At 37.0% G+C, this 24,792-nt stretch overlaps 1 protein-coding gene across 1 annotated transcript in view; it reads left to right on the top strand.

Moving 5' to 3' along the window:
• NAALAD2 (N-acetylated alpha-linked acidic dipeptidase 2) overlaps positions 1 to 24,123 on the top strand; it is an 83,387-nt gene extending 59,264 nt beyond the window's left edge. Inside the window, exons 14-20 of the mRNA XM_021679091.1 lie at positions 695 to 762; positions 3,773 to 3,864; positions 5,328 to 5,418; positions 7,949 to 8,213; positions 10,682 to 10,763; positions 11,896 to 11,988; positions 23,758 to 24,123. Of these exons, the coding sequence (XP_021534766.1) occupies positions 695 to 762; positions 3,773 to 3,864; positions 5,328 to 5,418; positions 7,949 to 8,213; positions 10,682 to 10,763; positions 11,896 to 11,988; positions 23,758 to 23,947 (881 nt within the window). The 3' untranslated portion in view covers positions 23,948 to 24,123. The remainder of the gene's footprint in view (positions 1 to 694; positions 763 to 3,772; positions 3,865 to 5,327; positions 5,419 to 7,948; positions 8,214 to 10,681; positions 10,764 to 11,895; positions 11,989 to 23,757) is intronic.
• The last annotated feature ends 669 nt before the right edge of the window (positions 24,124 to 24,792 follow it).

Genomic DNA, 24,792 nt, shown 5'->3' on the forward strand with positions numbered 1-24,792 from the left:
TTTACAGAATATTCCATATAGAAATACCTCCTGTATGTATTGGAACAATTTGAAGTAAACACAAACTACAGACGTCCCTTGGAACTCAACATGTGACATTTGTGTCTCTAGGCTTTCATTGTATGATGATGTCTAGGTAATGTTAGAGCATACTTATGAGTTACTGAAATGCTCTAATCTTATGTCTTGATACTGTTGAATTGAGTAAATAAAGAATGGATGGTATAGCTTTATCACTTCCTTTGCCAAAGTCCCCCTAAGAGATAGCACCTTAAAAATGATGCTAGTGGGGCGCCTGGGTGGCTCAAATGGTTAAGCGTCTGCCTTCGGCTCAGGTCATGATCCCAGGGTTCTGGGATCGAGTCCCGCATTGGGCTCCCTGCTAGGCGGGGAGCCTGCTTCTCCCTCTGCCTCTGCCTCTCTCTCTCTCTCTGACTTTCATGAATAAATAAATAAAACATTTTAAAAAAAATGATGCTAGGATTACTGTGGGACTTGCTGCCTTAGCATCCAAAGCCCTCCTATACACTGCAGCCTCTCTTGCTCCTGAAGAACTATTTCCACTCCATTCTAATTCCTTGAGAATGATGCCTTCAATTTCAAGTCTATTGTACCTTGTTTACAATTAGAAATAGAATTAGACTTCTATTGGAATTTCATTTGGAAGTATTAAAATACACTCTATTTTTTTCAGGCAATTATACTCTCAGAGTTGACTGTACACCTCTTCTTTACCAATTGGTGTATAAACTAACAAAAGAGGTAAGTAAATCTGTCTTAATGTTTTCTGATGAATGGATAAGTGAATGACACCTGTTTTCTTAATTAGTGGTACTGATTTTTAAACTGGTGAGAGATATAGCTGATTTGTGTATATACCAAGTCAGAACAAAATCTTTAATACAGTATTTAAATGACCCAAACTATAAAAATAGTATTGCTGGTCTCTTCTAATAGTAGCTATTAATAATTGTGTGCACTGTTGTCAAGTATTAGGTACGTAATTTCATGTGGTAGAGGCATTTTGATAGAACAGAACGCTGAGCTGAAAATGGAAAAGGCCTTGGGTCAGACCCTATAAAGTGAATTCTAGCAGCAGCAACAATAAGAAGACATGGTCACCGAATCCAAATACTTAGTAATCCAGAGAGGATACACTCTTGTAAATGAGGATTTATACTTCAGTAGAATATTGGGGACTACCAACAATGGAGAACAATTATGGAATAGAGAATCTGAAATCCTGGGGTAGCTGGGAAGCATCAGAAGAGGTTTATAGAATAATTAGTGCTTGGCCTGTAAAATGGAAGGATGTGAAAGTAAGAGAGAAGGCATTCTCAGCATAGAACACAGTACCTAAAACAGATGTGGAGATATGAAAGAGAATATTTCCTGACCTCTAGGTGGCTCAGTGTGACATGAGCATAAGGTTTTGGTGGAAAGATGGTAAGAAATGGGGCTGACAAATAGGCCAAGTTCAGAAATCTGGCGATAGAGAAATTAAAGATCTTTAACAAGGTTATACATTATCATATTTGTTCATTAGAAAGATCATTCTGTATCAGTGTAGTGAATAGATTAAGCTGTAGCAACTCTAACAGCAAAATGAAAATAATTCTTATCAGATAGGAATTTTGTAAATATTGGTAAAAAAGTACTCTGAACTCTAATGTACTCTAAAAATTATATAATCTATTCACTTGACATCTGTGTACTTCATTTAAATAGTTCATTGTAGAATTTACAGAAATATTTCTGTATCACTTTACATTACAATGTGAAGTAGTGTTACTTTTCTGAAGGTACTGTTTCCCACTTTCCCTTATTATTGCCCTTTCCTTTTTCCTGTTAGTGTCTTTAAAAACTAGTTTTCTCAAATGAGTCTTTTTATTATTCCCATCCCAACTCTCAACATATTGGGTAGCTTGTGTTCTTGATCCTTTTATTGGAACGTCCTATAAAATAATCTTATCTAAAAGCCTGAGAAAATCCTTCTCAGCATATACATTTATGCTTTGTGCTGTCCTAGAGATGGCTCCTGCCTTTAATGTCAAGAATAAGAAGAATTTTAGGGGTGCCTGGGTGGCTTGGTCAGTTAAGCGTCTGACTCTCGATTTTGACTCAGGTCATGATCTCAGGGTCGTGAGATCGAGCCGTGTCAGCACGGAGCCTGCTTGAGATGCTCTTTCCCTCTGCTCCTCCCCCCATGCTTGTGCTCTTTCAAAATAATAATAATAAAAACAAGAGTATGAATGTTAGGGCCAACAGGGATATGTTTAGGTCTATGCTCCTTTGTACAGAGGCAGATGCTTATCTATGGCCATACCAAAACCCAGTAGAAAAAGACTTGTATTCTCCCATGAACTGATAATTACAATTTTACCAACCCCTAGTGTGTGTTGGCACAGTGAAACCATGCTGGCAATGTGAGAATAGGACAAGAGTTGTAGAGGGCAGAGCTTAGAGAGAAGGGCAGCTGCCTGATAAAAGAAAGAAATGGGACAGGGTGTTGGAATAATGGAGGAGGGTCAGCATCTATGAAGATGTGTATATCAGAGACAGAAAGTATGATCCAGGGAGACCAGGCTGAAGGGACACCATTCTGGTTAGTGCTAGCTTGAGATGATGATTCCAGAAAATGAAAGGATTTTTCAGGAATTCAATCTAAGCAGGATGTGGGAGTTGGAACAGGTTCTTAGCTATTGCAAGTTGGCAGGAGCAGAGTAGAGTAGAACCCAGTGAATTGGCTAGAAATGAACAGAACATCTCTGCAGCTGCAACATGCAAAGGGATGACTGTGGAGTGCCAGGACTGTTTCTAAGCTCAGGGCCGCATATGCAATGATGAGGTAAACAACCAACTCTGTATAAGGCCAGAGAAAATATCAGAGGAATTGATCTTTATGTTAAGATGGGGACCATTATCCCCACTTCCACAAAACTAGGGCTTCAAGAGGGGAAGCAGTACACCAAAGGTTATAATGCTTTCAGAGCTGCATAAGTAGGGTATGCCTTTTTTTTTTTTTTTTAAGTAGAGCTATAACCAAATTTCAGGTGGGTATGTGTGATAATATGGATTTAAAATAGACTTTAGCCTTTGAAGTCTGCAATTTTTCCACCACGTGGCCCTGCTTTTCTTCAAGTGGAGAAAGAAAAGTTATGTTTATGGGCATACTTTTAATGAGGGTAGTAAAAAAGGTTCATGAATTACAGAAGCTCTTAGAATTTCCAAAGAGAAATCTGAGGTTGTACAGAGCTTTTAAAACCCATCAAATTCCAACTTTGTCTAAATATAATTTGACTTTCTAAAATGGCATTTCCTCCTTATCCCACCTGCCCTACAAAGCCAGGACTTACATTGCCAATTTCAAGCTTAGCTTCTTCAGGCATATCTGTTGCCCTGAGGCCATTTTTTATAGGTCTTCTTGGACAAAAGCTAAAGTAAATCTTTCTAAAGTTTCCCTCAGTAACTTGCCACTAAAAGAGATCTAAGCTCCCAAAAATCAAAGTGATGACATTTTTAAAAAATCTGGAACTCTAGTAAAAAGCTTACCAAAAGAAGCAGGAAATTTTATCCCAGGTCCCTGGCAAAATTACCATGAGGCAGACAACAAAAATGAACAAGAATTTGATTGGATTTTTTTTCTTGCCATTTGCTTTTGTTTTTCTATAAAGAACATAACACATATCCATATAGTAAGAAGTTGATAACATATGGTCAGATTTTAGTTGCTTCTGCCTCTAATTCACAATATTTGATTTTTTCATTCCAGATCTCCAGCCCAGATGATGGTTTTGAGAGTAAATCTCTTTATGAAAGCTGGTTGGAAAAGGACCCTTCATCTGAAAATATAAATTTTCCTAGGTAAATTACCAGGATAAATTATAATTATAAATTATGAATTCCCCTTTGCCCCTTGTTTCTCCAGACATGCAATTCTTAGATGTGTCAACAATTTGAGTAGAGGAAAGATAATCCCAGAGAATCCCTCTTGTAGTGTTTGATTTGCTAATCGGACAGAATAGCCATCATTCGATCCATAATAGATTCTAGTTTTGCAGACTTTTAGTCAAAATTATTTTGCCACATTATCAGGTATTATTTTGCATTCTTGCATTAAATTTCAAATATGTGTTAGATAATTAATAAATCACGTAACTCCAAATGAGTTACAACAGCAGCTTTCTTGAATTTTTTGTTTCTCCTGCAATACTATTTCTAAAAACTAGTAAGAGTGTATAGCTTCATTCCATATTCCAAATAAGTCTTGTGGAAGTTTGCATTTCCACTATAAAAGTTTCACATGCTTATTAAAAAAAAATTACTGGAGTAGAAAAAAAGGTTTTAAAAAGATCCAAGGTCAGGGGCGCCTGGGTGGTTCTATTGTTAAGCATCCACCTTTGGCTCAGGTCATGATCCCAGGGTCCTGGGATAAATAAAATCTTAAAAAAAAAAAAAAAATCCAAGGTCTAAATCTCAACACATAATAGTTTGGAAGTATATAGTTATGTTCCTAATGCATATTCTGCTTTACTCACCATTTTATTAAGAATTTTTGTTATTATATATGTATATAAATATGTATGTACTGGTTTTCTTTACTATATGCAAAGAAATGTATTTTGATTAAATTTCTAAATAAGGCACATTGAGATTCTTAATGATCTTAAGTATTTTTATTCTTAATTTTTATTTTAAATATACTTTATCATGGCAGTTTTCTTTTTTTTTTTTAAAGATTTTATTTGGCAGAGAGAGAGAAAAAAAACAAAACAAAACACGGGTAGGAGGAGAGGCAGAGGGAGAAGCAGACTCCCCGCTGAGCAAGGAGCCTTATGCGGGCCTCAATCTCAGGACCCTGGATCATGACCTGAGCCACCCAGGTGTCCCTCATGGCAGTTTTCTTACTAGATTATAGTTCTCTGAGAGTGACCAAATCTTATTTTCCCCTCTAAATAAATACCATAAAATGCTGAAAATAGACTATAGTCTCGGGCTTCCTGCTCAGTCCCTGCTTGTGCTGTCAAATAAATAAATAAAATCTTTAAAAAAAAAAAACAAAACAGACTGTAGTCACTAGGCTGCTGTCTTTGTTGGCACTGTTCAACTCTGGCTGTAGTCAGTCAGTGCAGAATATATTTTTATCACACCAGTTTCTAGCACATGATAGTAAAGTATCGTGTAATGGTGTACCTTCTCCTAATTCTTGTAAATACGCTATGCAATTCCTTGCTTGGATTCACTGTCCCATTTATTTCATAATTTTTTTAATTTATGTATTTATTTCTCCCTGTGTGTATATATATATATTCATATTCTACATCTAGAATCAACAAACTGGGATCTGGAAGTGATTTTGAAGCTTATTTTCAGAGACTTGGAATTGCTTCAGGCAGAGCCCGTTACACTAAGAATAGGGTAAGCCATCTTATTATTTTGGATACACAGCACTTTATCCAACTTTTTGTTAGGAATTTTAAACAGTTTACTTTTTTGGCACCAGGGCACCAGGTCACATGGCCCAAGAAGAATTCCAGGGGCAAAGGCTGACTCCCTTTATAGATGGACTCGGAATTATTTGGGTTATTCTGTCAATTTTCCCTGCAGGATTATTCAGTGAAGTGGTAGTTATCAGAGTAATGCCAGGTACTTAGCTGGTTATCAGAACCAAGTAGTTCATATCCGTTTTTGGCACAGGCTTTGTTGGAAAGCCTCATTCTTCTCATCTTTTCCTGAGGAAAATATGCAGGTGAAGAACCTGTGTTGGTTACAGGGCATACCAGGTCAAGAGGCTTTATTGTCAGTAGCCCCTCTTCACATTCCCACTCCTGCCTGTCATCTGAGGCCAGGGCTCTTTTTTTTAAAATTTTTTTATTGTTATGTTAATCACCATACATCATTAGTTTTTGATGTAGTGTTCCATGATTCATTGTTTGTGTGTAACACCCAGTGCTCCACACAATATGTGCCCTCCTTAATACCCATCAACTGGGCTAACCCATCCCCCCACCCCCCTCCCTTACAAAAACCCCCAGTTTGTTTCTCAGAGTCCAGTCTCTCATGGTTTGTCTCCCCCTCCGATTCCCCCCCCTTCATTCTTCCCCTCCTGCTATCTTTTTTTTTTCTTAACATATATTGCATTATTTGTTTCAGAGGTACAGATCTGTGATTCAACAGTCTTGCACAATTCACAGCACTCACCATAGCACATACCCTCCCGAATGTCTATCACCCAGCCACCCCATCCCTCCCACCCCACCTCCCACTCCAGCAACCTTAAGTTTGTTTCCTGCGATTAAGAATTCCTCATATCAGTAAGGTCATATGATACATGTCTTTCTCTGATTGACTTATTTCGCTCAGCATAACACCCTCCAGTTCTGTCCACGTCATTGCAAATGGCAAGATCTCATTCCTTTTGATGGCTGCATAATATTCCAATGTATATATATACGACATCTGCTTTATCCATTCATCTGTTGATGGACATCTTGGCTCTTTCCACAGTTTGGCTATTGTGGACATTGCTGCTATAAACATCAGGATGCATGTACCCCTTCGGATCCCTACATTTGTATCTTTGGGGTAAATACCCAGTAGTGCAATTGCTGGATCATATGGTAGCTTTATTTTCAACTTTTTGAGGAACCTCCATACTGTTTTCCAGAGTGGCTGCACCAGCCTGCATTCCCGCCAACAGTGTAGGACGGTTCCCCTGTCTCCGCATCCCCGCCAACATGTGTCATTTCCTGACTTGTTAATTTTAGCCATTCTGACCGGTGTGAGATGGTATCTCATTGAGGTTTTGATTTGGATTTCCCTGATGCCAAGCGATGTTGAGCACTTTTTCATGTGTCTTTTGAGGCCAGGGCTCTTGATGAGGGTATAAAACAAGTTCCTCCTGATATTTAGTTGATTCTCGTTTCAGTTCTGCACTGACTAGTGTACACCATTGTTACTCAAACACATTGATAATATACAAGTCCTAGGATATGCCAACATACACCATGTCTGCTTGATTATGTTATAAATTATGTGATAAACCAAACCAAATTCAGATTTGTCACACTTTAATAATTTTCAGATCATAATTGCAGTACACCAACATCTTGCTTGTCTAGAATACATACCTCTTGCAAATCTGACTATCCAGAATGTGACTGAGAACAGAGATGGAAGCAAAAACAGCTCTAAAATAACCCAAAATAAATGCATAAATCTGTATACTAATACTCATTAAACTCTTTCAAGGCCTATTCACTTTTATATTCTGTCATCAATCTGAACAAAGCTATCTAGTTTCTAAGACATTGTGGATTAAAAGCAGAGTATTAGACAGAGACTGACACACGGATTCCTTTTAGTGATACTAAAAGCAATAAAAATATGAACCAAAGGAGCAGATAAACAAAAACTAAACTTAGGAAAGGCGGCCCTAGGAAGTCAAAAAGTATTTACATAAAATACCACTATGTAGTAATTTATCATGGTAGCCCATTAATTATATAAAAAAGGGTAAATGGTATTTGGTTATACACTTTGGAAAGGCAGACAAGGTGCTTAAATATCGAATTCCTCAACTATATGGTTCTTGGCCACCCAGAACCTTTCATTTCCAATCAATTGATAAATAATTTTAAACTGTGCTAATACGCAGTTTGAGTATGTACTCCTTAATTTCAGTTATCAGAAATATAATAAAGACAACTTTCCAGAAGTATTCTGAGTGAAGATTACGTGAATTATAAAACAACAGTAAAATTTTAAACTAGTGAACGTATGGTGACAGTGTTATAGTTAGATTTTAACTTTTTTCTGCTTCATTGTGATAAAACTCAGGGTGCCATATGGTTGTATTTTCTTCTGCATTTTTATGATTACATGCATCCTGTAATGTGAATATTTAATGTTTGTCTGTATTTAGTACCTGCCTTTTTTTCTCCCCCAGAAAACAGATAAATACAGCAGCTACCCAGTATACCATACGATTTATGAGACGTTTGAATTAGTAGAGAATTTTTATGATCCAACATTTAAAAAACAGCTTTCTGTGGCTCAGTTACGAGGAGCACTGGTTTATGAGCTTGCAGACTCTGAAATCATTCCGTTCAATATTGAAGACTATGCAAAAGCTTTGAAAAACTATGCAACAAGTATCTACAATTTATCTAAGAAACATGACCAACAATTGAGAGACCACGGAGTATCATTTGGTAAGAATGGCTGGGTATTTTATCATCTTTAAGTTGGAGCTTTAAGATACTGTCTCCTTTTGTCACCAGTGCACTCTTTGATCCCAGTATACCTGCATCACTTAATTCCGACTTCCGGAAAAAAAACTAAACACTTTTAAAGAACGTGATTTCATCTGATATTTGTAGGATGAATCCATTTTGCTAAGTTTGTGCTATAAACATTGGGTTTGTAAATATTTTCCCTGTGTTGCTGCCTTTAAAAATACTTTTACTGTTAAAAGAAAAATACTAGTAAAATAAACACTACTACACAAAGATGGGAAAACAGAGAAAACCTATTCCACTACATAGGTAATTACTATTATTGCATATATTTGTCTACATGGAAGATTTTTTTTTACATGGTTTTAAGCATTCTTTCATAGCCATTTTGCAGTTACTGTTCTATACTACATATTCCCTACAAAGCAGGGATGAAATATAGTGCAGTGGCCCTGAGCACTGGGTCTAGAAGCAGTTACCCAGTTCAAATCCTGGCTCTAATATTGAAATCACTGTGTGATGTTGGGAGAGGGCCGTGGCCCCTCTCTGTGTGTCCGTTTTCTTAGGAGTGAAACAGTAAAGAATACAACATGTTTCCAAGACTGCTGTGCCTGATTCAGTTGGTTAATATATAGAAACAATGGTGCCGGACACTTAATGCTCATGAATGTTACCTACTAGTAGGGTTTTATTGTAACCATTTTCTTTTAATCTGGGAGTACCTATTCTTAGTATATACCAAAATTGTCAAATTTGTATTCAGTGTCTACCATCTACTAGTTCTGTGTTATTTCCTGGGAGATATAAGGATGTGTGAAAAATAATCATTGCCCTCAAAGAGCACAGAATCTCATGTGAGGGAGAAGACCAAAATGCCAGGGACAAGTTGTTGTAGGAGTACACAGAGAGTACAGTGGAACACAGAGAGTAAGTACAGAGTAGTCAGTAGTGGCTTTTGAATATTACTACATCCAAATAAGTCATCTTCAAAGTTATGATGAGCAGCAGGTACTAAGATCTAGATAAAATGATGCGAAGAAAATTTAGGAAATTGTGTTTACATGAGCGATTGGAGAATGATGAGGCAAATGAAATGAATAAGCAGAGCCCACAGCAAGATGGACATTCATAGTTCTTTGGCTATCCAGCATCCATTTCTTTTCCTAGATGCCCTGCTTTTCTTTTGAATTACTTTTTATCAACTGAAGTCAGGATCCTACAGAGAGAGCACAGAGTTAAAGTGGAAGGACTCTGTTGACACCGGTTAATTAGCCTAATGTATGTTAATACCCCCCATATTGTCCAACTCACCATCTCACTGGTAACACTCCATCTGCATTAAACATTCATTATAAACGTTTCTTCTACCTAATGTGCCCTACTCCCTTCCCAATCAAAATCCGTCATTTACTGCCAGGCAACAACAGACCCTCAGAAAATGTTTTAATGAAGGAATGATGGATGGGATGGATCATAATCTGCACTCCCAGTCTCCAGTTCTTTACTTCCTTCTACCAATCCACTGAACTGTCTTCCTACTCTACTGAAATTGCTTATGCCGAAGTTATCATTCACCTGTTACTAAATATCAGGGATACATTTCATTTCTTACCCATCTACACTATTGTGGTTCATTGGAAATCTAAAATTCCTTCAATACTTTTCTTTAGCTTCGATAATACCTATTATTAGATTATTTGGTACATGGTTTTTAAAACAGCAATACTAATTAGAGCTTAAAGCATATTTAGGACAAAAAAAAAAAAAAAGGCCTTATCCTGTGTCTGGAACAGTAAGTGCTCTATCTGTAAAATGTATCCCCTGCTTCACAGGATTAAGGGAGGAAGGAAATCAATTTCTGTTAATGTTCAGTTTAGAAAAGATGCAAAATGATTAATAGGTGGTTGTAATAAAAAATATACTGAGAACCTTCTCACTTCCCTTAGAATCTTTGTAAACTAGAAAAGCTTGACCAGACAAAACCCGAACCTATTTGTGTCCACATATGTCAGCTTGTCACAGGTGGCCTTTAAACAAGACCTTAAATGCACTCTTTACAAAGAGGGATTAATATTGTTTGTCTATAATAATTGCAGGAACATAACTCATCTAGAGCTGTATCTAGCATATAGATGTTGTACCAATAAGTATGTATTGAAGGAGTACATACATGAATGATGCATTTCTGGTAAATTAGGAGTTAAAAGAATTATTTATGTCCTAGACTCTTGGAAGTTATTTCCTGAAGAACTAATTTAGTCATTTTCTATTTTATATACTGTTTCTTTGTTACAAATTTTCTGATAATTTCCATGGATCTGCAGGAAGGCTCAACATTGTTTCAGTATCTATTCACTCATATCAGCCTGGAATGGGGTGGGCAGGGAAGTGAACATGTGAAATAAGCTCCTCTTACTGACTTTCCACTTTTGCATTTTTAAAAGATTCTTTATTTTCTGCTGTGAAGAACTTCTCAGATGCTGCTTCAGATTTTCATAGAAGACTTACACAAGTTGATCTTAATAAGTAAGTTTCAAATGTAAAGCTCCCCATCATTTTGAAAAGTGATCTAATTACTAGAATGAATTGTGTACACTTTGTAAGCATTCAACTCTACATCAATGCTCTACGGTCTGTAAACCAGCAGCATCAGCATTACCTAGGAGCTTGTTAGAAAGAATATCAAACGCCATCCAAGACCTATTAAATTAGAATTCCGTGCTTTTTAACAAGACTCTCCAGAATGGTTTGTATTCACATTGAAGTTTGAGAAGCATTATTCTATGGTAGACTAAAAACTCATTCCAAGACAAGGGCCAAGGAGGATAGCCGGTAATTCACAATTCCATGGTTTAAGTGCATTTGTAGTATGAATTTCACTACAGTCCCAATACTTCCTGACCAAGTACAGAAGTTTTTTTTTTGCATTTCATTTAACCGCTTGCCACTTTTAGATTGAAATATAATGAAAAAGTTGTATTTAAAGCATTATCTAACAAGCATAAATTGTTCCACACTGTAGTCCAGGTCACATTTATTTGTTCAGATCCAATTAGAATAAGCTTTTTCACCACCCATATTGGCAACAAGATGTATCCTTCATTTTGAGGGGCTTCTCTCCCTCGGGTTGTAGGAAAGCCCAGAGAACCTATGTAGCACCCCAAAAAGAGTTGGCAGATTCCAAATATGAAAGGGGATTCCCTGCCCATGATGTGCAACTACCCCCTCCCCAACTCTTCTTGCAGACTGTTGCGACTTCCCTTCATTTGTTGTTGTTCAGCCTTTACTCAGTGGCATTAACTTGATAGTACACCCAATCTGCCTCTGCAGGAGGCCAGGCTCTCCTCCTAGAAAGAATTAAAAATGTCTTTCTGTTCTTTCTATGGTCTTGACAAAAGAACCATTTCCAATAGGTCTCTCTCATTATGAATATTAGAAAGATGCCTCCATTGTTATATGTAGTTTACATATAAAGCATTACTGTTAATCTGCATTTTCTTAAAAATCTGTTGATTTTAGAAGTTTATTTTTCCATGCTTTATCCTGTATTATTTAAAAATACACAAAAACTAATGATGTAATGTATGGTGATTAACATAATAAAATTAAAAAAAATAAAATAGAGTTCCATGGTAACTATAACTCTTTATTTTCAAAGTCCCATTGCAGTGAGAATCATGAATGACCAACTGATGCTCCTGGAGAGAGCATTCATCGATCCCCTTGGTTTACCAGGGAGGCGGTTCTATAGGTAAGGAAGCAACACCTTTCACTAAAGGACATTAAATACTTCACTGTGACCAAAACCAGCATGTCCAAAGTCTGCTTTAAACTGCTCTCATCAGGTGAACCGAAGATGAGTATGTATGCTATGGGGAATATGGGTAAGATTATGTATAGTAGTGTAAGTTGTAGTATCAGAAAAGTTAACTTCGTGTTTATTGCTTTGCTGCAAATGTAAATGATAAATGTAGTTGAAAAATAACTCTAAGAAAATCTAAAAGCTATAGACTCTTAAAGGGAATCCTAGAGCTTATGTAGTTCAAAGCCTACATTAATCTTTTCTATAGCATTTGAGGTAAGTAGCTATTTAGCCTCTGAGTCTTCCAGCGATAGGAAGCTTACTACCTTATGAGGAAGTCCATTTCATTTTAAGAAATGTCTATGTTAACAGAAAGTTTTCTTCATAAAGATCGTTTTCCCTGTAATTTTCTCCCTCTGACCCTGTTCAGCTCTCCAAAATCATATAGGGTAAATCTAGATCTATTTCCATAGAACATTTTAGGTTTTTGAAGATGGCTGCCACGTTCTGCTGAAGCAATATCCTCTTTTTGTATCTGTACCTCTATGTTGTTTTCTTTCGCTATCTTGACTGTGTGCTTGCACAGTCTCCACAGTTTTTTAAGGTACCTCTTAAACTGCAGTTCCTTGGTGAAAATTTGTGAGGCTGTTTATCATCAGATGACATGTACCAGAGACAGTTCTGTATGTTAGCTTTAAGTATTAGTGACTAGTATTAATGTTTAATTATAAGCACAGGCTTTTAGAGTCCAGCTCTGGCTCATACTAAGTAACCTGGGCAAAATACTTACCTAAACCTCAGTAAATAGCTATTTTTATAAAGTGATAAATAATACGAATATAATTATTTACTGATACAAGTAAAATAGCCATCAGTTAAGTATTTACATGTCAAATAAAAAGTTGAAAGTAAATCTACATATTAGATTTATAATACAGGCAAGAGAGGGTTATCTCTTGCCTTTATTAGTCTATTCATAAGCAAAAGCTTTTTCTCAATGAATGCAGACTCTATAGAAGCTTGTAGGATAAAAAGAGGCCATGCTCCTTCAGCATTCCCTTCTATAACCCACACCCAGCCATTTGCTATTCTTTTTAAAGAAAATCAATGTTTCATATACACGTGTATATATCTATATATTTATTCATCTATAGCTACATAAATGGGACCATATATTTTGCATCTTGCTCTTTTTTCATAACAATTTATCTTTTTTAATTATGTTATGTTAATCACCATACATTAGTTTTTGATGTAGCACTCCATGATTCATTGTTTGTGTGTAACACCCAGTGCTCCATGCAGTACGTGCCCTCTTTAATACCCATCACCAGGCTAACCCATCCCCCCACTCCCCTCCCCTCTAGAACCCTCAGTTTCTCAGAGTCCATAGTCTCTCATGGTTTGTCTCCCCATTCATTTTCCCCTTCCTGCTATCTTCTTTTTTAACATATAATGTATTATTTGTTTCAGAGGTACAAGTCTGTGATTCAACAGTCTTACACAATTCACAGCGCTCACCATAGCACATACCCTCCCCAATGTCTATCACCCAGCCACCCCATCCCTCCCACCCCACCCCCCACTCCAGTAACCCTCAGTTTGTTTCCTGATATTAAGAATTCCTCATATCAGTGAGGTCATATGATACATGTCTTTCTCTCATTGACTTATTTCACTCAGCATACCTTCCAGTTCCATCCACGTCACTGCAAATGGCAAGATCTCATTCCTTTTGATGGCTGCATAATATTCCATTGTATCCATATACCACATCTTTATCCATTCATCTGTCAATGGACATCTTGGCTCTTTCCATAGTTTGGCTATTGTGGACATTGCTGCTATAAACATTGAGGTGCACGTACCCCTTCGGATCCCTACATTTGTATCTTTGGGGTAAAAACCCAGTAGTGCAATTGCTGGGTCATATGGTAGCTCTATTTTTAACTTTTTGAGGAACCTCCATACTGTTTTCCAGAGTGGCTGCACCAGCTTGCATTCCCACCAACACTGTAGGAGGGTTCCCCTTTCTCCACATCCCTGCCAACATCTGTCATTTCCTGACTTGCATAACAATTTATCTTAAGAGATCTTCCCATGTCAGTATATACAGTTTTAGCTCTTCTTGTGTATAGTGTTCCACTGTTTGGCATGCATGTATAATTTTTAAACTCTTTGTTGACTTTTTAATTCAATTTGCTTTTTCCCCCATTTACTTTTAGTAAAAATACTGCCTGTGTCCTTTTGAACTTTTGTTTTAATATCTATATAATCAGTATGTGGATTTCAGGGTCAAAGAGTTAAACGCATTCTAAATGTAAGTAACTGCCAAAAAGACTGCAGTATATTTTAAAAATATATTTGGAATTATTAACTGAATATTAAGGCTATATTCTAAAGCTAGGGCAGTACAAGATGGCAATGTCTGAAGATCCTGAACTCCACTCCTCCCATGGACACACTTCAAAGCTGAAACTACATATGGAACAATTTCCTCTGAAAAAGACCTGAAGAACTGAACAACTGAACAGCTGAACAACTCCTTCATATCAAACAAGAAAAAGGCCATACCAAGAACTAATCATGCCATACACCCATCTCTAGGGACACAACCCACAATGAGGAGGGAATTTACAAACCCAGAATTTCTCCCTTGAGGAGTGAAGGGTTCATACCTCAAACAGGGTACAACCAGCTTTTAAGACCTGCACCTGAGTGATGAGCCTCCAAAACATCTGGCTATGGAAGCTAACAGTGCTCACATTCAAGAGACCCAAAGGGCTACAGTGAACAAACAGCTCCTAAAGGGCTTGCATGGACTCATTTGCCACAGGGTCCAGTGCAGAAGCAGCCCTCTGAAAAGCAGACTTCATGTGAAAGATTCATTTGCTAATCTTAATGCATCACCTGGAGGAGGCTGGTGGGTGCCATCTTTGTGTTCTTCCTCTCCTGAGCTCCAGAGCACCAGTTATCTCCTGGAAGGCAGCTTTTTACCTGTGTCTTGTACTTAGTGTTTACAGCTGCTGCCCAGGGATGCCCTTTGTGGGGCTTGCATTCCTGGGTGCCATGAGACTGTACCAAGGTACTATACAGATAGCAGGCTGAGTTTTTTCTAAGAACAACACCTATTTGGTTGTACAGGAGCTTTGGCCTAAGGAGAAAGCTTCTGGTCTGGCATACATCTAGGATGGAAAGAGTCTTTTACACTCCCCCCTCTGCCCTGCCCCAGTTTGATGGCATATCCCAAAAAGGAGGTTATACCTTTGTCGGGCACCCTGATTTTTTTTTTTTTTTTAAAGATTTTATTTATTTATTTGAGAGAGAGAGAATGAGAGACAGCATGAGAGGGAGGAGGGTCAGAGGGAGAAGCAGACTCCCTGCCAAGCAGGGAACCCGATGCGGGACTCGATCCCGGGACTCCAGGATCATGACCTGAGCCGAAGGCAGTCGCTTAACCAACTGAGCCACCCAGGCACCCCGGGCACCCTGATTTTTGCAGCTGCTGCCAGGGCACACCTGTACATTGCCTGGCTCTGGTGGCCAGCAGGGCAATGCTCACAGGTCCCATAAGACTGGAACCAATGGAGAAAAAGGTCTTAAACAGGCAACAGACCCAAGCAGCTCAGTCTTCCAGCGAAAGAGGTCTATAAGTTTATCATCACAGCTACAGCCTGAGGGGCAGGCTTCTACTTAAACATACATAAGGATTAACTGTAAACCTTACCAGGGACATTGGAGGGCAGGCGCTATCTTTTGTGCTCTCACTCTGCCTGGCAGACTGAAACACATATCCTCTTCTTTTTGTAAAAGAGCCTATTTACTTACCCTGGAGCTTCAACCTGCTGTAGGGCAGGCCTCAGATCTGGCACTCTTCTAGAGACCTATGGAAATGCTCTCAAACCATGTAAGGTGGGGCAATACCATCTTTGTGTTCTTCCTTATTACAGCTTGCTGGTATATTCCAGTAAGCAACTTATCTAATCAACTGGAGCCCCAATTTTTACACTGTGTCTAAGGGACACCTCCCTATCACCTGGCTCCCACAAGATGATACATATTTGCATACTGTGGAAGCCAAACCCTCAACTACCAGGAGCTAGTAAAAACAGGCTGCTGGGACAATCACAAAATTTGAGAAACAAACGAGATACAGCAAGGTTAAATGAAAAGGTTCCTCTACTTCAACACTGGGAGAGGTAGCTGTTTCATCTGATGCATATAGAAACCAACACATAGTTTAAAAAAAAAAAATGAATTAACAGGAATATATTCCAATGAAAGTAGGTAAAACCTCAGAAAAATAGTTTGTGAAACAGAGATAATCTACCTGATAAAGAATTAAAAATATGGCCATAAAGATGCTAACTAAACTTGGAAGAAGAATGGATGAACACAGTGAGAAACTGACAAAAGAGAAAAGTACCAAATAGAAGTCACAGAACTGAAGGATACAACAACTGAACTGAAAAATACACTAGGGGGGTTTACAGCAAAGGAGATGAAGCAGAAGAGAGGATCGCTGAACTCAAAGACAGGGCACTGGAGTTCACACTAACAGAGCAAGGAAAAACAAAAAAGAAAACAAAAAACCAAAAAGCTTTAGGGACTTCTAGAAAACATCATTCCCAGTGTAGGGAGAGAAGGGGGCTAAAAACTTTCCTAATCTGGAGAAAGAAACATCCAGATCCAGGGAACCAAAAGAGATCCACACCAAAACACATTATCATTAAAATGTCAAGGACAAGGAATCTTAAAAGCAGCAAGAGAAGAACTACTTGTTATGTACAGAAGAACCCCCATAAGATATCTAGCAGATTTTTCAGAAGAAACTTTGCAGACCAGAAAGGACTGGCATTCTGCAACATTATCATTCAGAACTGAAGGAAAAAGAGTATTCCAGACAAAAGCTAAAGGGATTCATCACCACTAAACTGGTCTTATAAGAAATGATAAAGGGAGTTCTTTAAAAGCTGCAAAGAAAAGGTGCTAATTAGTAACAAGAAAACGGAGTGAAAATTTTACTGATAAACATTATAGTAAAGGTAATGTATTAAATAGTATGAAGGTTGAGGCAAGAGTTGCAATAAGGGATGCACAAAATTAAGAGGAAGTAAAATGTGACATCGAAAACAAAACTTGGTGATGGGGTGGATAAGAGTAAGAAGGGAGAGTTTTAGAATGCCTTCAAAGTTAAACGTAATATTCATGAAAGTCCACTTTAAATCAACAGATTGTTATATGTAAGGCTCATGGTAACCACAAACCAAAAGCCACATAGGTATACCTCTGATATACTGCACGGTAGGTCACAGGTATCTTCAATGAAGCAAGTCAAAGGAAATTCCTGATTTCCTAGTATATATAAAAGATATGTTTATAATATACTGTAAAGTGTGCAGAGCATTTCTAAAAAAATGGACGTACCTTAATTTATTGCTAAAAAAATGCTAACCATCAGCTAGCTGCAGCCTCTAGCTTTCAGCTAGCTGCAATCTTTTTGCTGGTTGAGGGTCTTGCCTTGACGTTGATGGTTGCTGACTGATTATGTAGAGTGGCTGTGGCAATCTGTTCATGATAAAAAATTGTCAGTAAAGTGGGTTTAGAGCAAGGCCATACAAGACCTACCACCACATACCCTAATACTCATGGTGAGATATACTGAAAACTTTTCCTCTAAGATTAGGAACAAGACAAGAATGCCTACTCTTGCTACTTTTATTCACCATAGTCTTAGAAGTTCTAGCTGCAGCAGACAGGAAAAAGAAATAAAAGGCACTCAAATTGGTAAGGAAGAAATAAAACTGTCACTATTTGCAGATGACACGGTAATACATACAGAAAACCTAAACACACCAAAAAATGAGAACCAATGAATTCAATACAAACCCAATGCACAGAAATCTATTACATTTCTATATACTATTAGCAAAGTAGCAGAAAGAGAAATTAAGCAAACTCCTTTACAATTGATTCAAAAAGTATAAAATATCTGTGTGTAAATTTAACCACAGAGGTGAAAGATCTGTACTCTGAAAAGTATTAGATATTTCTAAAATGGAACATAAAAACAAATGCAATCCCAATCAAAATATCAACAGCATTTTCCACAAAATCAGAATAAATACTCCTCAAATTTGTACCACAACAAGAAACATCCCAGATAGCCAAAGCAATTCTTGTGAAAGGACAGAGCTGGAGGGTATATACAATCCCAGATTTCAAAATATACTACAAAGCTATAGTAATCAGTATGATACAGGCAGAAAAACTGACACACAGATTAATGGAATCGAATAGAGAACTCAGAAATAAATCCATGCTTATATGATTAATAATGTACAAAAAAGGAGGCAAGACTGTGCAATGGAGTCTCTTCAATAAACGGTGCTGGGAAAATAGGATAGCAACATGAAATGAACCACATACATCAAACAAAAATCAACTCAAAATGGATTAAATGCCTAAATAAATGTGAGAGCTAAAACCATAAAACTCCAAAAACAAAAAACCCAACAACCTAGGCAGCAATCTCTAATACACTGGACTTGGCAATGTTTTTCCATATAGGCCTCCTTGGGCAGGGGAAACAAAAGCAAAAAGGAACTACTGGGAGTATCAAACTAAAAAGCTTTTGTGCAGCAGAGGAAACCAACAAAATGACAAGCAACCTACTGAATGGGAGAAGATATTTGCAAATGATCTATCCAATGAGGGGTTCCTATCTGAAATACATAATTGATACAACTCAACAAAAAGCTCCCAATAATCGATTAATGGGCAGAGAACCCGAATATGTATCTTTCCAAAGAGTACACATGGCCAAGAAACATGAAAAATGTGGTCCCCATCACTAATCATTAGGGAAATGCAAATCAAAACTGAGGTATCACCTCACAACTGTCAGAACAGTTGGCATCAAAAAGACAAGTGCTGACAACAATGTGGAATGATGTGGAAAAAAGGTACCCTCGTCCATGTTGGTGGGAATGCAAATTGGTGCAGCCACTAGAGAAAACATTATGGAGGTTCCTCAAAAAATTAAAAATTGGGGCACCTGGGTGGCTCAGTTGTTGGGCGTCTGCCTTTGGCTCAGGTCATGATCCCAGGGTCCTAGGATCGAGCCCCGCATAGGGCTCCCCGCTCCGCGGGAAGCCTGCTTCTCCCTCTCCCACTCCCCCTGCTTGTGTTCCCTCTCTCACTGTCTGTCAAATAAATGAATAAAATCTTTAAAAAAAAAAATTAAAGGGGCGCCTGGGTGGCTCAGTTGGTTAAGCAACTGCCTTCGGCTCAGGTCATGATCCTGGAGTCCCTGGATCGAGTCCCGCATCGGGCTCCCTGCTTGGCAGGGAGTCTGCTTCGCCCTCTGACCCTATCCCCTCTCATGTGTTCTTTTCTCTCTCATTCTCTCTCAAATAAATAAAATCTTAAAAGAAAAAAAAAAATTAAAAATTGAAATACTACATGATCCAGTAATTCCATTACTGGCTCTTTACCCAAAAAACCCTGAAAACATTAAATGTATATATACTTACCTAAATACAAATATATGTGTCCTTATTTTACCGGTGTTATTTATAACAGCCAACATAGGGATGCAAACCAAGTGTCCATTGACAGATGAAATAAAGATGTGGTATATATACAATGGAATATTAACCTAAAAAAAGGATGAAATCTTGCCATCTGCAACACGGATGCACCCAACTAGAGGGTATTATGCTAAGTGAAATAAGTCAGAGAAAGACAAATACCATACTATTTCACTTCAAAACAAATGAACCAAGAAAAAAATTGGTGGTTGATAGAAGGGAAGGAAGGTGGCAGGCGTATGGGCAAAATAGGGGATTAAGTGGTACAGATTTGCAGTTATATATAAGCCACAGGGATGAAAAGTACACCACAGCGAATATAGTCAATAATAGTATAATAACTTTGGTGACAGATGGTGACTACACTTACTTCGGTGAGCATTTCTTAATGTATGTAACTGTCAAATTACTACTATACACCCGAAACTAATAACACTGTATTACCAAATGTATTCCAATAAAATAGTTTGAAATACTACACAAGAATAACTGAATTGTAGTTGGAAAAATGGTGTCAAAAGACCTGCTTGATGCAGGTTTGCCACAAACCTTCAATTAAAAAAACAAAAACAAAACAAAAATGTATCTTTTAAGCACGAGGTAAGCCTGTATTAGATACAAGAAATATAAAATTTAAGCATACTGTACCAACAAACCACAAATGATGAGAGCAAGAAAATAAGGAACAAGAAAACAACTGACAAAAAATCAATATGTACGTATATACAGATTATTTTAAATGTAAATGGAATAAATGCTCCAATGAAAAGACAAAGTGGCTGAATGAATAAAAAAAACAAGACCTATCTATATCATGCCTAGAAGAGACTCACTTCAAATGTAAAGACCCACACAGACTAAATCTGAAGGCATGGGGAAAAAGATATAGAATGCAAATGGAAGCCGAAGAAAGCAGGGATAGCTATGCTAGTATCAGACAAAATACTTCAAAATGAAGACTGCAGTAAGAGACAAAGAAGGAAATTACACAATAATAACAGGGTCAAACAAGAGGATACAACATTTGTAAGTATTTATGTACCCATCATAAAAGCACCTAAACATATAAATTAAGAGACCGAAAGAGAAACAGCAGTTCAATAGGAGGAATAGGAGGAGACTTTAATACCACACATCAATGGCTAGCTTCCAAACAAAAAAATCACATATTAGACCATATGAAATGAAAAGATATATACAGAAAATTTCATCCAATAGCAAAACACTCATTCTTGCAAGTGCACGTGGAATATTCTCCAGGATAGGTCATATGTTATGCCAAAAAAAAACAAGTCTTAATGAATTTAAGAAGAATAATCCAGCATCTTTTTTCTTTTGACCACAGTGGTAGGAAACTAGAAATCAATTACAAGAAAAGTGGAATATTCACAAATAGGTGGAAACTAACATTCTACTAAACAGCTAATAGGTCAATGAAATCAAAAGACAAAAAAATACCTTGAGAAAAATGAAAATGGAAATACAACATGGCAAAATTTATGAGATGCATGAAAGCAGTTCTAAGATTGATGGTCACCAGCAATGAATACCCTACATCTCAGAAAAAAGTAAAACTCTCAAGCAACCTAACATCACCCCTCAAGGAAGTAGAAGAACGACAAATAAAGCCCAAAGTTAGTAGAAGGAAGGCAATTACAAAGAGGAAATCAAGGAAATAGAAACTAAAAAGTCAACAGAAAAGCTCAGTAAGATGAGTTGATTGTTTGAAAAGATGAAATTTATAAACCATTCATTGGATTCACCAAGAACAGAATGGGCTCAAATAAATAGAGGAGACATTACAACTAATACCATGGAAATAAATAAGAGACTAGTATCAACAATCATATGCCTACAAATTGGACAACCTAGAAGATAGAGACAAACTTCTAGAAACATATAACCTTCCAGAACTGAATCATGAAGAAATGAATGTGGAAATAAAATTTGAATAGAACAGTTATTAGTGAGAAAATTGAATCAGTAATCGTAAACCTCCCAACAAACAAAAGTCCAGGACCAGATGGCTTCACCAATGAATTCTATGAAACACTGAAAAAATAATCAGTATCAATCCTTTTCAAATTCTTCCAAAAAAGAGAAGAGGGAACACTTCTAAAGTCATTTTAAAAGGCCAGCATTACCTTGCTAGGAAAATCAAACAAGGATGCCAAAAGAAAATTACCAGCCAATATGATGAACATAAAAGCAAAAATCCTCTATAAAACTTAGGAAACCGAATTCAGCAATTTATTAAAAAGATCACGGTACCAAAATGGGATTTATTTCAGGGATACAAAGATGGTTCAATATCCACAAATCAATGTTATATACCACATTAACAAAATGAAGGATAAAAGTCTTTAATAGATGCAGAAAAAGCATTTGACAAAATTCAACATCCATTTTTATTAAAACTCAACAAAGTCAGTAGAAGAAATGTAACTCAACATAATAAAGGGCCAATAAGACAAACCTACAGATAATATCATATTTAATGGTAAAAGGCTGAAAGCTTTTCCTCTAAGATAGGAACAAGACCAGGATGCTTATTCTTGCTGTTTCTTTTCAACACAGTATGGGTAGTCATAGCCAGAGCAATTAGGCAAGAAAAAGGCATCCATATTGGAAGGAAGTAAAATCATTATTATTTGCAGATGACATTATATATAGATAAACCTAAGGAATCCACCAAAAAAACTGTTAGAATGAACAAATTCAGTGTAAGATGAAGACACAAAATCAATATACAGAAATCTACTAATGGCCTATCAAGAAGAGGAATAAAGAAAATAATTCCATTTACAGTTGCATCAAAAAGAATAGAATACCTAAGAACTTAACCAAGGTGAAAGACCACAGGACTATTAGATGCCAGTTCATGGATTCAAACCAGGTTTGTATAATCCTTGTATCTATCTATATTTTTACTATACTCTGCTTTTACAATTCTCCAGTAAAGGACAAGTATACTAATGAATAGCTACAAACTTTATTTGTAATAACTCATGTATAGGTCATAATATCAGTGTTTATAAACAGTTCAGCACATATACTGGCTTTAATGAGGAAGATCCATTTAAGGCCATATTAAAATTTAAAAGCCAAGAGCAATAAATCCTGATGTTCTGGGGCACCTGGGTGGCTCAGTTGGTTAAGCATCTGCCTTCCTTTCAGGCCATGATCCAGGGGTCCTGGGAGAGCCCATGTCAGGGACAGGAGCCCTCTGCAGGGAGCCTGCTTCTCCCTCTCCCTCTGTCCTTCCCCCTGCTTTGCTCTCTTGCTCTGTCAAATAAAAAAACCTAAAAAAATAATAAATCCTGATGTACTTTGGATAATTTAAATGATTTGCATTATACATTTCTACTTAATCATTAATACTTACATAGTTTCACATTGTCTCAGAGACAGATTTACATCCTGAAGAAGCTGCAGGATTTGACTGTTGGGCTTAATTCCTGATAATAGTGTTGAATAAAATACGTCCCTTTCTGGAAGGCAGAATTCCAATTTTTGGAAAGAGAAGTAGTTTGATTTCTCCAGGTACTTATAAAATAGGGAATCAAATGCAAAACTTTTCTTCTAGATCAGAAATTAAATGTGACGGCAGGCAATTCATATATAACAGCTTTATCTTTGTGGAATGAACTTCATTATCCTCATCTATATTTTGGGAATACAACCTTATTTATTGATTTTTTAAAGAGTATTGGGAACAAGTGTTATTCTTATTGAATCTCTAAAAAAGGCAACACACTTCTCTCAGTAAATATATCCATAAAGCATACTTGTTACCACTGTTTGGGTATCTGCTGGCAATCAGACAACTGATGTACACAACTTACAAGAACACACTTTCTTCCATTTGTATGGGTTGGCAACATGATTTATGAGACGAAGTCTTAGTGAATGCGTAGTCAGATTTCTTTGCTTAAAATTATACTGTTACATTAAGTATCTTAAACCAATTATAGGTCTTCATTTTGGAATTAAAAAAAGTGAATGCCAGGAGGAGACAGTATTCTTAAGATGGGGTCTAACAAAAGGGAATGAATTCGAGAAGCATATAAAATGTAATGTTATGTATACTCTTTAGCTCAACCTGCCATCTGTTTTCTTCTGTTAGGCACATCATCTTTGCTCCAAGTAGCCACAACAAATATGCTGGAGAATCATTTCCTGGGATCTACGATGCTATGTTTGATATTGAAAATAAAGAAGACCCTCGTTCAGCCTGGACAGAAGTAAAGAAACACATTTCTATTGCAGCCTTTACAATTCAAGCAGCAGCAGGGACTCTGACAGAAGTATTATAGTAAGGTCTCAGCCAAGTGGCTAACCATTTAAAGTGTTACTGAAAGTCTGAGGATAAAATTCTTCCTTGTATTTTGATAACTTATGATGCCAGAATATTCTATAATCTTGCTTTTCATGTCATGTTTTGATTTTAGACTTCCATCCTGTCCATCTGTAAAGAGGTGTTTTGGCTCTTTAAAAATTCATAACCTCATCACTGAAGTGTTAAAACAAAACAAAAAACCTCCAGTCATGGGGCAGAAACACATAAAGTATCTGAAAATTCCCTTAAATAAAATACAGCAAGGAACCTGGAACTCTCAGACATTGCTGGCAGAAATGTAAAACAGTACAAACACTTTGAAAAAGAATTTGTTAGTTTCTTACAAAGTTAAAAATATAATTGACCCTGGAACAACATGGGTCTGAACAGCACACATCCACTTATACGTGGCTTTTTTTCTCATAAATATGCATTTTCTCTTCTTGATTTTAACATTTTCTCTAGTTTTATTGTAAGAATACAGCATATAATATACAAAAATGGGTCAAACTGTTATCAGTAAGGCTGTTAAATTTTTAGGGAGTGAAGTTATATGCAGATTTTTGACTGCATGATGGATTGGCACCCCTAACCCTCACATTGTTCAAGGGTCAACTACAGTAACCTTTGCAAGTTATTGTTTCACAAGTTATTTTGTTTTCATCATCTTTAATCAACAGATGATGATCAGAACAGAACAAGTGATTTTGTGGCAGAACAGTGTAATCAAGGATGTTACAGAATAGGAGTACTTTACCTATGAGATGTTTTATGTAAGCCACTTTGTAACCACAAAGCAAAAATATAGTAATGAAACATAAA

Source organism: Neomonachus schauinslandi, chromosome 11 (assembly GCF_002201575.2).
Source record: "Neomonachus schauinslandi chromosome 11, ASM220157v2, whole genome shotgun sequence".
Classification (NCBI taxonomy): Eukaryota; Metazoa; Chordata; class Mammalia; order Carnivora; family Phocidae; genus Neomonachus; species Neomonachus schauinslandi.